Below are 15,110 nucleotides of genomic sequence, written 5' to 3'. Positions count from 1 at the left end.
GAGTGCTATGACTGTTCTGTGTATTTCTTTCAAAAACATTTTCCATCAGAGACTGACTTTGGCCAAAACATTCAGATGCAGCAGCAAATGCTTCCATTTCTAGTAACTTACTATTGCTATTCAGAACTGCAATAACTATCACAGAAATATCTTTACATCAATTCAATAGTAACTATGTCATTATGCAGTGCAATATATATTTTTCAGAATATAATGCAGTTACAAGAAATTTAGTTCTTGTTCTAATCACTCTAAAGACATTTCCAGAACATCACAGACACAACAACTTCAGTAGATGGTATCAAGGGAATCTACATGTCATCTTCTAAACAGGTACCTATTGAACAGAGAAGTAAAGCTAAAAACTAACTCATTCACAAGACCTTGGTCTGAAATTCTCAATGAAGAAAATTGGTCTCACCTTTTTCTTCCGGCCTCAAAGAAGGTAATTTCTTCTCTCCAGTTGGCAATTCAGGCTTTGGAGCTGAATGCAAAAAGAAACCATAGACATTTCTCAAAAGGTTTAATTATCTACTTCACTAACTAAAAATATGACATAGACCAATTTGTGTTTATACTCTCTCCTTTGCAAGGAGTGAAATACTATTTATAAACACTCATTTCAGCCCAGAAAAGAGTAGGCCTGTCTTAAAGTGTTTCCAATGTAGGCTTCATCATGATTTCAAAAAATATATAGCAACAGCATACTACATGAAGCATAAAAAGTAACCTCAAGCTGCGACTATGGGTGGTTGGATCACTAGAAAATACAAAGTTACTTCTGAATTTTCTTTTGAAGTCATGCACTGCTTCCAATTTAATATTTCCTCAAATATGTACCACTATTCATACACTACATACCTGGACTTTTAACTGGAGGTGGAGGTTTCTTTGGTTTCTAAAAAAAAAACCAAAACAAAGAATAAATAAAAATATTACTCAAACAAACAGATATTATCTATTGAAGACAGACTCAGTGTTTTGTTTTGCATACTGTAATGTCTAGCTTGTTTACTAGCTGATTTTAAAGTATTTCACAAAGGAGGCAATCAATTCACAGACAGGAAACAGAACTGGAGGAATTCCTCTCATATCTCCTAGCCAGCCAGTTGCAAAAACAAAATGCAAATCAGATCAAAATCTTCCAATCAGATCAGTGCTTCAGCAGTGTGTATAAGCAGTAGAAGCACAAAGAACTAAAACCTAAGAATTACATCTGTTTTAGTCCAAAGAATTGTTCTGATGGCAACCATTTTAACCTCATTATGCAAACCTCAGTCTTAGTACAATGCAATTTAAAAGAATAATCAGGTAAATTTTTGACCTAAAATTGGTCACTTTCACAGAAAAAAAAAATTCAGAAGTAAGTATCAGAAGAACTATTTCAATTAACTGACTCCGAAATTACAAGCACAAGGAAACAAATTAAAATAGCAGCCTTTGCAATATAAACACTGCAGGTTCTAAATACTATTTTGAGCTTCCTTATCACTGTATATTTAAGTGGGAAAGGTGGACAAACTACATTAGCTGTATTTGCTCAAAAACTGTACAAAGTATTACAGTGCCATAGTCTTTGGCTTGCTTTCCCAGTGTGGTCATCACTACACTGTACATTGAAACTAACTTTATTTTAAAATGCAATCACTCATCACTTTCCTTAAGCTGGTAAAATTCAATTTAAACCTCTCCTGTTGAAGGAGAACTGGCATCTCTCAGGACCGGCATCTCAAACCACCTCATCCTTAGAATGCAATTAACAAAAATGCTCTAGAAGAGCTATCTTTGTGGCTGTACTAAGGACAAGACTCACTGATAAAGCAATCACAAAAGCCTGCAAAAAAAAAACCAAACAAACTCATTCTTTATCCAAACACTGCTGAAACCGTATGGGCTTAGTCTAATAGAGCCCCTCCAAAACACCTTGTAGTAAGTATTTTTGAAACAGTTGCTATGGGTGGATTTCACTTCTGCGCCCCTACCACTATTGAATAAGCTGCTCTTAATGCAGAAGGATTTTATTCTAATAGGCGAAATGTAACTAAGCAAGCATGAAAACCCATATTAAATTTCTTCCTCTAATTTCAGAGAACACAAGAGCTGGTGAACATAAGTAACAAGACCATATTTTCTTTCGTTCCCTCAAACATAGATACATTATCCAGCTGTGCAGCATTTCTGCCTATATCAAAACCAATTATGCTGAGAGCTCAGCATCACCCCGCCATTACATGATTCTGATCTGTGTTTTTTATCAAGTCAGTATCAAATAGCCGATTATAATAATCAGCTATCCAATGCTTTGAACTTCAAAGCTGCTCAGTGCCAGGTGAATCCCTGTACTAAGACACACTATACAATGAAAAATAAAGGATTAAAGCAGGGTTTGTCTACAGGAGACATTGTTTACGGTAAAAGAACAATTTCTCTTTCCTTTCTCAAAGAGTAATTCTGTATTGCAAAACAGTAATACTTCCCACCTACCCCTCAAATCATGTCAGCTGTATGTTACAGCATTTATGCCATTCTTGCAAAGCTGAGAATCAAGTTAAGAAGGAAATTCTGACTTGGAATAACTAGACTTTCTGTGTATGTTAAGTAACTGAGGCTAAATGCTAAATTAATAACTATCAGGTTGTACCTAGCAATTCTCTGTGAATGTCTCCAATTCCATATGAAATGGCACTAAATTACTATGAAACTCACTGTTCTGCTGAGATACATGCTTCAGCATTTAGATTTTCTGACCTGGACCTGAATCCATCCCATCTGAAGATGATGTACATTTGTGAATTAACGCAGCCATCAACAAGAAAATTATAAAATAAGAACCAAAATTACAAGACCAAGAAGTACCACATGAAACCATGCATTTCTACAATTTAGCACATGAGATGGTAGGAGAAAGATATTTCTAGATCCTATCCAAAGACTCATGCACTGCTGCCTACAGGCAAGTCTGAGCATGGAAAAATCCCAGTCGGACTTACAGGGGCTATTCAGTATTTTCAATTATAGTTGCTTACAGGACTACAGATGAAGAAGACCAACTGCTTATATATCTTTTCAAAACAGTAAGGATTGAAGACAGTAATGAGTTACATATTACAGAATGTTATCAGAACCATATCCTTTTCTATATGACCTAATCATCCTCACTGATATAGTTAATATCAAAAAGCATGCCTCTTTTTAACAATTAAGAAGTTTAAAGACAAGCATTAGCTTTTAAGTCTTTCTACTTTGATATACCTAATTCAAGATAAAGTTAAAATCGCTACAATTGTAATAACATTTTAAGCAGCTTAACATGCTATGAAGAATTTTATTGTTTGCATTTCCATCTATTTTTTTTGATACTAAATGATACACGTAAGAACTTACAGGGAAGTCTTTATCAGACTCTTGTATTTGAACAGCAAAATTATCTGGGAAGACTCCTTCTTTACCATTGAGTTCTCCTTTCCACCAGCCTGGCTCTCCAGTGTCCTAAAATAAACAACAGGACGTTTGAATCAGGATTTACTCCTTCCCCAGAAGAGATACGGTTACAGGAATATTTTTGCTTTTATCCACAATATAAAATAATTGTTTTTCTGAAATACCACATTTACCAGAGGAATACTTTGGCCACCTTTCCAAAGGGAAACAGCTACAGATCAGGTTTGGTCACTTTTTGTTTGTTTTCTAACAAGCAGGAGATGTATATTACATCATATATAAGATAAGGGTATAAGGATAAGATCTGCAAAGGGAAAAAAGTATGTAAACCCAGTATGACCCAACACACAGTATTCAATATACTCAACTTCCTTAGCTGGCAACTTATTCAATAAATACTTCAAGTGGTATTGGTGTAACACAGAATTTTACTCAGCAAAAGCGATTCTGATGTGATGAATCAGGTCCACTGGTCTGAAAAGGGTGAAGAAGCAAGAGGATATACCCATTATAACCACATTAAGGTATAAGTTAAAATTAAAGAGGGGCAGAGGGAGGGCGAATTAATTCAGTTGCGTAAAAATCCATGACATGATCTTACTGGATCAAGGCCTTAGTTTATCCATAGCAGAAAGTACGATGTTATTTGGATATTTTGGCAGCATAAATAACAGCTTTCCTCTGTTCCTCAGAGCCAAAATACTGCAGATGTCACCCCTGCATACAGCTCCAAGTGGATTACTGCTGACATATGCCTCTGTTAGCAGCACCAAGTAGTTCCTTCCAAAGTTCAGTACACAACAAGAATAATTCGGTAATTGATTTGGCTGGGACACGGAATAGGTAGAGGACTGGGGGGAAAAAAGGTTTTAAAAAAATCTCACCCCACATTAAACTGAAGGAGGAATCAGCAAGAAAGACGTGAATAGGCGATAAGTGCTGAAAATAAAAGTCTGGTAAAGTTTTCTCCTATTCCTCCCTCTGTCACCCTTTCAATTAAGTACTATAGAGTCCAGCTTCTGAGCAGTGAGCAGTCACGAATGGGAAAATGCATCTAGTGCTAAACTTCATTTAGCCAGTGCTGAGGGTATGCTAGGAAGTCAGAGACAACTTCATGGCAAATGATCATACATAACACAACAGAAAATAAATGGCCAATAGGAACAGGCTTTACAGATACTTACGTACTAGAAGAAAACTACCTTTACACATGGCAGATCAAAACCCCAGATTGGGGCAGCCAACTTAAAGTTACATTAATACACTCAGACTTCAGAAGATGGTTTTAGAGGGAGAGCTCTGCTCTGTATAACTCTGCTTTGCTCCCATTTGGACCAGCATATGCTTTGGATAAACTTGGGGTAAATTTAAGAGGGACAGAGAGGTAAGAGTTTCACTGAAGATGAATCAAGAGCTGTCATGTTTGAAAAAGTGGTCTCCATAAATACTTTTTTCCACTGCAATTACAGTCAGTAATACCAATAACTTGTTAAGAAAAGCATTCAGCTTTTCCATAAACTTAAACTCCTCCACAAAAAAAAAAAAAAAACAACAAAACAGGTATTACTTTCCTTCTGCTGTGAAAGCTGAAAACAAACAAAAAAAAAAAAAAAAGAATTTTCACTTTTCTTTAGCCAAGTCACTATTCCTTAATATAGAATCATAGAATAGTTAGGGTTGGAAAGGACCTTAAGATCATCCAGTTCCACACCCCTGCCATGGGCAGGGATGCCTTCCACTAAGACCAGGTTGCTCAAAGCCCTGTCCAGCCTGGCCTTGAACACTGCCAGGGATGGAGCATTCACAACTTTCTGGTGCCTCACCACCTTCGCAGTAAAGAACTTCTTCCCTATATCTAACCTGAACTTACCCTGTTTAAGTTTTAACCCATTACCCCTTATCCTAGCACTACAGTCCCTAATGAAGGGTCCCTCGCCAGCATCCCTAGAGCCCCCCCCTTCAGATACTGGAAGGGTGCTATGAGGTCTCCAACCAGCCTTCTCTTCTCCAGGCTGAACAGCCCCTTTCTCAACTGTCTTCATACAGGAGGTCTCCAGCCCCCTGATCATCCTCATGGCCCTCCTCTGGACTTGTTCCAACAGTTCCATGTCTTTTTTACGTTGAGGACATATAGCAGCATATAAACTAACAAACGGCTTCAGAGTACTGGAGGGATATTATGTATGGATAGGTTCTTTTGTTGTTTAAAACCATCTCTGCAACAAGATGCTCTTTCAGAAAGGAGTTTTAAATATTCAATAAATAACCTGAACTTCATTCTCCTGCTGAAAATACCTGCAGTTTTTTTTTCATAATACCTAGACCAAAATCTAAGTACTGATCCTAATTTCTCACCTTTTGACAATAATACTTTCCAACCACTACCTGATAGATAGGTCAGCCTGGTCTATCACCAGAGAAAAAGTACAAGTTCTGAAGGTAAAAGGGCTCTTTGCAAAGCTTTTCCAACTTCCCCTCTAAAAAGGCATTTGGTACTGGGTGTACACTGATCTGACTGGCCTTTGAGGAATCTAAGATAACTTCCTACTCCAGAACCATCTTTAAGGACATCTGTATCTCCACCAAGTACAGAAGAGTTGACTCTCACACAAGACAAATCAGTCTACAGGATTATCTACTTCAACAGACCCTCCGGCTTTCATATTTTATACATTATCTACCTGTGCAAAACCCACAAAAGCTACATAAACGGTTAAAGCAGACTGAACATCTTACCTTACTGATTATTTGAATGATCTCGCCTTCTTTAAAGCTCAGTTCATCATTTGAGCCGTCATAGGGAAACACTGTCCTGCAATATTCCTTGGCTGAAACAAAGCAGCACAATTAACCATATTTGCTTTCCATAGGTACTAACATACATAACACTAGATCACTTTTGCTGTCCAAAAGAAGAGCTCAGAAATTAACACTATAATAATAGTTCCCTTCTAGATGAGCCATCTGGGAGAGCTTTACATGTTCACTATGTACCCATATCACAAGAAAAAATAAAAGTCTATATTTACAGAACAATGGAAATAAATCTTTGTTATATCAAGAGTTTAAGCTCTAAAACACTTTTTTCCACAACAGCAACTTAATTCAAGTACTCTGACTTCAGAGGGAGAAGAGTCTACTAAGTTAAATTATAACAGCTTCTCTAACCCTCTCCATAGCATTATATACTCTGGTTTAAGCTACTTTAGACAAATATTGTTTGGAGCTTTTATTGAGAGTTTATATGATTTTTATTTTCAAATTTGATCTAAATCTCAAATTTGCAATCCTAATTAAATACATTCAAACATTTCAAGGTGACATCATCCTTTATTAACATGTACAATTACAGAAACTTCAAATACCCAGCAAATGTGAAATTCTGCTGTAAAACCAAATAACTGAAGCAAAGGAATTCCTTGGCTAAGCACCTGAAACCAGAGCTCATCCGAGTGATCAGCTCACAGTCACAGCCTCTTCTGCAAAAGTAGACAGAATAATTCCTTTCTTTCAATTTGGTACAGTTCAATAACTAATCCATTTAAAATTGTGATAAGGTTTTCAGGTGAAAAAGCAGAAGGATTCATTTTCCTTTCCCACACTAGAACACAAACATGAAAAAGGCCAAAATACATTAATATAGAAGGCTTGATTGCAACACAATCCCTTTTGCACCCTTTTTAACCCCAGCACATTTAAAATAATTTGGCATATAAAAAGAATATATTTCTGTATCTGACAGATTAAGGAAGAGGAAGCAAACAAAAGACTCTACTGTGCTGCCATAACCTAAACACATATTTGGCACTAACAACACACACAGGTGAGCAGCTGCACCAACCCCCACTTAGAGCGCAGCACACCACCAAGGCATCATGAGGATCATATGCAAGTCTTAATGACTGCCTGCTGCTGGATGGTAAGAAAAGAAATGAATTGCAGTTGAACCTTGTTGCTGTTGTTTTGTATTTGTTTAATCATGACACAAATCTTTAGTTAAAAAAAACACACAAATTCTGTTAATTAAAAATTTACCTTGGTGAGGAACAACCACTATGATAAATGTAAAAGTATGTCAAGATTAAGAGATAGATTTATCTACACAGATAGACATAGATATGTAACCACATGAGTAATCCCAAATACAAGAACTTGCATTATTTTACAGCCTTATCTAGTGATCAAAAATGCTCAACTGTAGATTGACTATATTGCAGCTTATGAAGAATTACAGAGCCATAGGAAGAACCATGTCAGAGACAAATGCTTAAATCTAGGTAAAAAAAAAAATCCACCACACTGACTAAAATGAGATTCAACAGATATACTACAACTATCTATCAAATTTGGGGATTTTATTCATTATTAGTGAGTAAGTACAAACCAAGCGTAATACATTTCTATACCTTCTGCACTTCTCCCCTCCTCACATACACCAAGCCTCACAACAGGCAGAAACATCACCAGAAAGGGGACCTTTCACTCTGCTCTAGCTGCCAGGAAGGCTGGGGACAGGGAGCCCTGACACCCCACAGACCACCAAGGTTCCCACACATGCCAGACTGTAAGCACCAGCAGTCAGCACCAGCTGAGAAACCCAGCCAGGTACACTACGAGCATGCACAACTTTGCCACTTCAGAACCTTGGTTTGTAAACCTATGTCCTGGGTTTAAACCACGACAACCTGATATTCTGCCAGTAGTTAAAGAAGAAAATAGTCCAGTTTAGATTTCTGAGCATTTAAATCTAAAATGGTATTTACAAAACAGTAAATCTGAACTTCAATGAATATTTTTAATAAAAGGTAGTTTGAAATTGAATCTTTTCCAAGACTTGGTTCGACCAATACAATAGCAACAATCACAAATCCTTGGGTGACATGGTTTAGTGTGAGGTGTCCCTGCCCATGGCAGGGGGTTTGGAACTAGATGATCTTAAGGTCCTTTCCAACCCTAACTATTCTATGATTCTATGATAACAATCACAAATGTTGTGTTCTAACATAATAAGGGGAAAGAGGGGTCAAATGGTGATTATTTTTTAAACAAAATATTTTTTCATATTTGCTGCAGATGCCAAAACAAGATTCACAGAAATAGCAGAGCCACACCACAAAATCAGCCACACCAGTCTAAAAACTTTGGAGATCTCTGTTTGCTAACATGCTGAACGCATTTTATTGTAAACTCACTCTCTCAAAACTGAGGATTACATACATAAACTATGCAATAGTAGATGTTGAAATAAAAACACTACATAAAACCAAGCTTTCTTCAAAGGTGGTATAATGTTCTTAAATGTTGTCTATCTACTGATGTTCTCCTACAGCATCTATTACTATCATATTTAAGCTCCTCTCTGACGTATTCTTCCTCTGGGGGGAAGACACCCAACATAGCTACTGGATTAGTCCAATTTCTATGTTTTTAGCATGAGATGCATCTGAAATTATGCAAAGAGCTAAATACTGAATGATAAGTGTTCAGTACTGAATGTTCAGATTTTTTAGGAAGAGTTGTGCTCAGGGTTGTACATTGTCTTGGTGCACTTACAGCAACAGCACTGGAACGGTTTAAAAGCAAGATCCAAAGATAATCCCAATTTTGATGTTTAGGAAAGATTTCAAAGTTGCAAGTTAGCAGGAACTTTCATCGAATCATTTGTATCATATGCAAGCTTTTGATGTATGCTTTGTAATGGCAAAACATAAATATTAACTGCTCTCAACCCATTTCACCAAACACTTCTTGACAGTAATCATCTGTTTGGAAATATGGTCATACTATCCAAGTCAGCAAAGCCAGAATATGGCTAGAACAGCAAGGATACCTTATACACTGTTAAAGCCACAGGTAACCAGGGCTCTGACAAACATCCTGTTTCAAGTGCCCTATTGTGCTACACTACAGAACTCCTGGGCATAACTAAAGTCAATTGTTTGTTGCAGTTTTCCTATTTCTGCAAATTATGCACTCCACCTAAACAACCCACTTGCACCAAAATAAAGTATTTCCACATAAAACAAAAATATACTTGAAATTATAATACAGAAGTCAAAAAAAAAAAGAGTCTGCTCTGGAACCAGGCAAAATGAGCTGTCTACACATCGTATAATTGAAGTTAATTTTTTATATGACTTTGGCGCTCCCACAAGATGTTTTGGGTTGGCTTAAAAATATCCCTTTATTTAAAACTATGCAATTTGGGAGTTAAATGAAGTCATAGATTCTTAGAGATAATAAAAAAGACAAATAAAAAAAGTTAGAATCACAGTGGAACTATCTACGGAACAGACTTCCACAAAACATCAACACCAACTTTCTGATGCAAGCAACTTCAGTTTGACAGTTATGAGAGCACACTAGCAACTCCACGGTAAATCCTAAGCCTAGAAAGTGACTTCTGTAATCTAGTGACAGAAACCAAATTAAGGGACTGTTCCATAGCAATAGATTTTCAGCATTCCATCTGAACACTAAAAGCTAGGCAGACAGTAAGTCTGCACAGATCAAGATAGCAAAATAATGCAAAGAGACTGCTGTAATAAAACTTCATACCCCAGCTTAATTTTGTTCTGGGGGACAATCCTACAAATATTTTGATTCCTTTTCCACAGAAATGCAAGTAAAATCTTTTTTAGACTCATTTGCATTTACAGAACTCCTGAAAGGTACAGAACATTGGTTTTGAGTATACTGGATTTTTGTGTAAGACTTAACACAAAAAAATTTGACAACCAAATACTTCTCTAGAGAGCACTACCAAGTAATAGATGTAAATTTCCAGCCTTACCAAGTTTACTTTCAGCTTCTGCTTTTGTTACTTCTGACAAGTTCTCAGTTTTTGTTGTACTGGGAAAATGAACTAGCTTTGTTCCAGGGGGATGGTTAGGTAATGTCTGTATAAACAAAAGAGAACTTTGTTAGCAAAAATTCTTTATAAGGGTTTGTTTCCCCCCACCCCATTTTTTTATTAGGCTACAGAACATACTCAGGTTTTCATTAGCTGGCATGATGCAAATGACCGTCTGCAAGAGATTCAATATGCTTTTTGCTTAAGTACTTCCTTACTGTAGTTACCTCATTACAGCTACAGCGATTAGAATTTTGTCTACTGATTAAAGATAGAGCACAGATTTGAAACTGGAAGACAATCTCAAAATATTGCCAGATATACTTTTGCAATTGTATTTCAGCAGTTCCAAGTGTTACTTTTCCATTAGCCTGAAAATTGCTTCCTCCAGCACAGAGCAAGAAGCACTTCTTTAACAGCTCTACTGAAAGTAACTCACTGACCATGCTTACCGTGCTCTGGAATAAAGCAGTAATATTCAGTAGCTATAAACCACCTCAGCTGAAGAGGCAAACAGCTTTTAACTATTCAGACAAAAGTAAAATCACATGAAAACCCACTCTAGCTTCCCTTCACTCTCAGCAATTCATACAGAACAGGTAAGTGCCACTAGAGATTTCGCCTGAACCAAAGTAACAGAAAGGCATTGCAACCAGTAACAAGTTTCAAAGTTAACCTCCAACCAAAGTAGTTGTTCTAATGTGGATTTTTTTCCTCCACCCAGGAGACACACTGAGCTGCCAGGAAGATTCAGACAGGCTCAGCTGCATCCACTTCTTCATAGACTTACAAGCTACAAACATAGAATATGATCGTACAGTCAGTACTTACCTGAGTAGCCCTAATAATGTTACTGATGTGAAAACTCCCTTTGCCTTTAGTTAGTCTGTTCATTTGCATTTATGGTTAACTTTGCAGACTTTCTACTGCCAAAAAAAAAAATAGATTTACTCCTTAAAACCAGGCAGTGACTATGAACTGGTGTTTGGTACCTCTGACATATCATAGCAGAAGCCACGGTCACTCATGATGTTAAGTACATATGTGATTTAACTTGCTCCAGAATGCTATATGAAGTAAGCACTAAAATAACCCACCTATGGGATTAAACAAGTCCAACATGGAAATAGTTCTCTACATTTCCCTCTTCCAAAATGGGATGCAAGTAAAGGTATGAAAGCAAGTTTAGGCAGGCAGGGTATAAATAGCCTGAGCCCAGGCAGGATGCTGGCACCAGCTGAAACTCCCTCTTGCAGGACCATATATACTCTAGAGCACTTCAGATACATCAGAGCTCAGCCTTCCTGTGCTGAACAGTCTCTGAATTTCCCAAGTTTAAAAACAAAAAAACAAAAAAACAAAACTCTCTACAGTTTCCTGATGACAGCTTTTTTCCTTACTGGCTCAAAGACTGAGAACAGCCTTCCAGCATCCCTCCATCTAGCTCCAAAGTGAGCTGAGCACAAGTCAAAAGAAGTCGTTCATTTTTGCAAAACCTTCATGAGAATTACCTTTCTACGGCTCTCTATGTTGTTTTGTAAGTCTGTCCACCTTTGAGATGACCTTGGCAACAAGCATAAATGGAATATTAAGTGCTAAACTCAACTGTTTATTTCATTGTCCTTAAGGTATGCAAAACTGGTTTTGCACTTCATTTCCCTCTTGCTGAGAAATGGCCTATAACAACTTCCCAGGCAAGCCAACCAACAACAGAGCAACAACATATTTCAGTGTTTATGCACAGTCAAATAACACAATTCAAAATGTCTGAGCAGACTTCATATTAATTGAAAATACTTTAGTTAGGCTCTTTATACTCCCAAGTTACAAGGTAGAATGTAGGGAAACATGCTTTCGAATGATCAATCTCACAACAAGAAAGCAAACTGAAAGCTGGGTCCTGACAGCCTAGTCTAACAGCATTCACAAGGGGATGTGATGATACCACAGAATTCTGCTGCAAGGTACAAAGCCCGGAGAGAACTGAGGAAAATCACTGAGCCTTCATAGAAACACAGAATGGTTTGGGTTGGACCTTAAAGCTCCTCCAGTTTCAAACCCCTGCCATGGGCAGTGACACCTTCCACTAGACCAGGTACCTCAAAGCCCCATCCAACCCAGCCTTGAACACTGCCAGGAATGGGGGCAGCCACAGCTTCTCTGGGCAGCCTGTGCCAGCATCTCACCACCCTTACAGTGCAGAATTTCTTCCTTATGTCCAATCTAAACTTGCCCTCCTTCAATTTAAAGCCACTGTTCCTTCTTCTGTCACTACAGACCTTGGTAAAAAGCCTCCCTCCATCCATATGCTGAAAGGACTCTGAAGTTGAGCAACACCTTCCTTAGGAAATAACATTCCTTGAGCCTTAAATGGAAGGCAACACACTTGTAACTTTTATTTTCTAAATCACCTGATGTTTTGACAGGATCAGAAACAAAGAGAACATACATGTCTATAGGTGGATGAGCACTGCTCTTCACACTGCTACCAATGGAAAACACATTCAAGGGAGTCTCTGTCTCTGCCCCCTTCCTAGGGACTCATGCCATGTTTGCCCTACACCATTACAATTATTTCCATGGCAGCAGAGGAAAGCAAATCAGTTGACAAACAGCATTAATGACCATAACCCACAGACAACAAAAAAAAATATGAAATTGTCCAAGGTTTTAAAAGCTTGCTTTCATTGACCACCTGAATAAAAACTGAAACAGTGGATTATCTCCACTGCCTTTAATTTATCAAGAGCTGCAAGTCCGTATAGAAGCTCATGGCATAAACAATACATAAGTTCAAGATAAAGGACTGTGTATTGCTATTGTGCTTCCAAGGGGTAATAGTGCTCTCAGATCCAGACCAAAACAGAAGGGAAACTAAAGCAATTCCACCATTGTCACATTATCTCCTGTCTTCTAAGCTTTAAGTTCAATATAAAGAATAAAAGTGCCTTTTCCCCTATCCCACTCATAAAAAAGGAGGAAAAGAAAAAAGGATGCAAATTGTAGAACAGATTTTTTCAGGCTTACACAATCACCAGTTCATGTAGCTCATTGACCTAAGACATCACCAAAGCCAAAATCTTGGCAGCATTTACTGAATGACATTTACACTGGTAATGATGGTTGACACCTAGAACACCAATCTCAACATCCACCAAAAATTGGGGGGGGGAGGGGAATGGGAAAAAAAAACAACCTGAAAAACAAACAAATAAAACAAACAAACAAAAAAAACCACACACAAAACAAAACAAAACATACAAAAAAACCACCAAACATTGCTTGTTTTAAAGGACAAGTTTAACTTGCATGGAAAGATTTTACCGTACTGGAGACGTAAAACACAGTAACTTCTCAAACACATCATGCCTCTTTGAAATGATAATTTTTATATCAGCTTTGTTTTCCCTCTCTGATGCTTCAAATACCAAAACATTTAAACAGACCTTTTGGAATCAATGCTAAATATAACTTACTATGAAATAAGTTTGAGGGGGGTTGTTTTGTTTTATAGGCAAGAGCCCCATAAGAAGAATATGGTCTGATTATGGAGCCATATTGACAAATTTTTAAATGGCCAGTGCATTCAGCAGCTGCAAGAAACATTGTCTTCAGAGCCAAGTCTTCTAAATTACTTACATAGGAACCCCCTCCTCCCTCCCAAAACAAACCAAACAAACAAAAAAAAGCCAAAGCCAATATGAACCAGTATGAACCTTATCTTGCTTTTTATCTTCTGATTCATTACTGGATAATCTTGTCTTAAGTTTCACTGAGCCTTCTTTAAAGATATCTCCAAACCCAACACCTCGGACTTTCTTTGGCTGTGCTGGTCCAGATGCAGTTTCAGTCCCATTTCCTGGAGAGGCCACAGGTGAGGTAGGACCACTGAAAACAGACTCTGAAAGAAAAAAGAAAAAAAAAAGTTGGTCTAAGACTGGAAATTATTTGCTCTTCTTGGAAAAAAAAAAGAAGTGGGAATAACACAACTGCGTGCACTGCTCTTGCTAAACATCATTTCTAGGAGCATTATTGTAGCTGTAATACCTGAGATTTGCTCCTTTTGCACTTTTAACTTCAGACCATTTGAAATGACACCAGTATTGCACTAAATACTCTGGGCTACTAAGTCATTAGATCGCTCATATTGGTTGCTATTTCAGTTATCACTCAGGCTCCACAGCCTGTTAACATCAATGTTTTCCATTAGTTTTCAGAAACGCTGCTTATGCATTCTCTAAAGACATGGGCTTAGTCCAACATTTAAAACTTGTCATTTGCACAGCTATAGCTGCTGAAAGTGATAATCAATAAAGCTCAGTAATGAGTCCTACTATGTTTCAGCAGCCACGGGGAGAAGAAAAAAAAAAATCACAACTGCATTTCAGCACATCATTTGTTGTTTCAGCAATCAAATGATGCCTCTCAGGGCACCAAACTGAAATTTTCCTTTTTCTCAAAATGCACTATCAAAAATACCTGAAAAGTTTACTGCAAATTTATTTAAATAACTTTTTAACCTGGTAACACCTAAACCCTGTTTTAAAGGAGTTCAGCATTCATATCAGATATAGTTGGTAGAGATAAATACTTGTGTTATCTACCAGTGATTAAGTATTCTTTAAATCTTTCAGTCTTGAGAGACAACATTTATTCTCTCTGAAAAAAAAATGTAGTTAAAAACCTTTTAAACTCTTCCAAGATATCTATATCTCCTCCCCCCACACACACACATACACCTTTTTTCCTTCCTTTTTTTTTTTTTTTTTGGTTTGGTTGTTTAGTTGGTTGTTTTTTTATTATTTTTTCCTTTCCT

General features: G+C 37.3%; 1 protein-coding gene across 2 annotated transcripts in view; it reads right to left on the bottom strand.

Moving 5' to 3' along the window:
* Positions 1 to 15,110, bottom strand: part of CD2AP (CD2 associated protein) — an 89,006-nt gene that overhangs the window by 16,446 nt on the left and 57,450 nt on the right. For both annotated transcript variants that reach the window (XM_057427714.1, XM_057427715.1), the window contains exons 6-11: positions 14,011 to 14,195; positions 10,235 to 10,340; positions 6,178 to 6,269; positions 3,385 to 3,489; positions 862 to 898; positions 422 to 484 (exon numbers count right to left, since the gene is read on the bottom strand). In XM_057427714.1, coding sequence (XP_057283697.1) covers positions 422 to 484; positions 862 to 898; positions 3,385 to 3,489; positions 6,178 to 6,269; positions 10,235 to 10,340; positions 14,011 to 14,195 — 588 coding nt within the window. The remainder of the gene's footprint in view (positions 1 to 421; positions 485 to 861; positions 899 to 3,384; positions 3,490 to 6,177; positions 6,270 to 10,234; positions 10,341 to 14,010; positions 14,196 to 15,110) is intronic.

Source organism: Pezoporus wallicus, unplaced genomic scaffold (genome assembly GCF_028554395.1).
Source record: "Pezoporus wallicus isolate ANWC-B61680 ecotype Strahan unplaced genomic scaffold, APGP_CSIRO_Pwel_v1 contig_6464, whole genome shotgun sequence".
In the NCBI taxonomy this organism is placed as follows: Eukaryota; Metazoa; Chordata; class Aves; order Psittaciformes; family Psittacidae; genus Pezoporus; species Pezoporus wallicus.
Note: the sequence above shows the minus strand (reverse complement) of the source record. Positions and strands in the feature narration are given on the sequence as shown.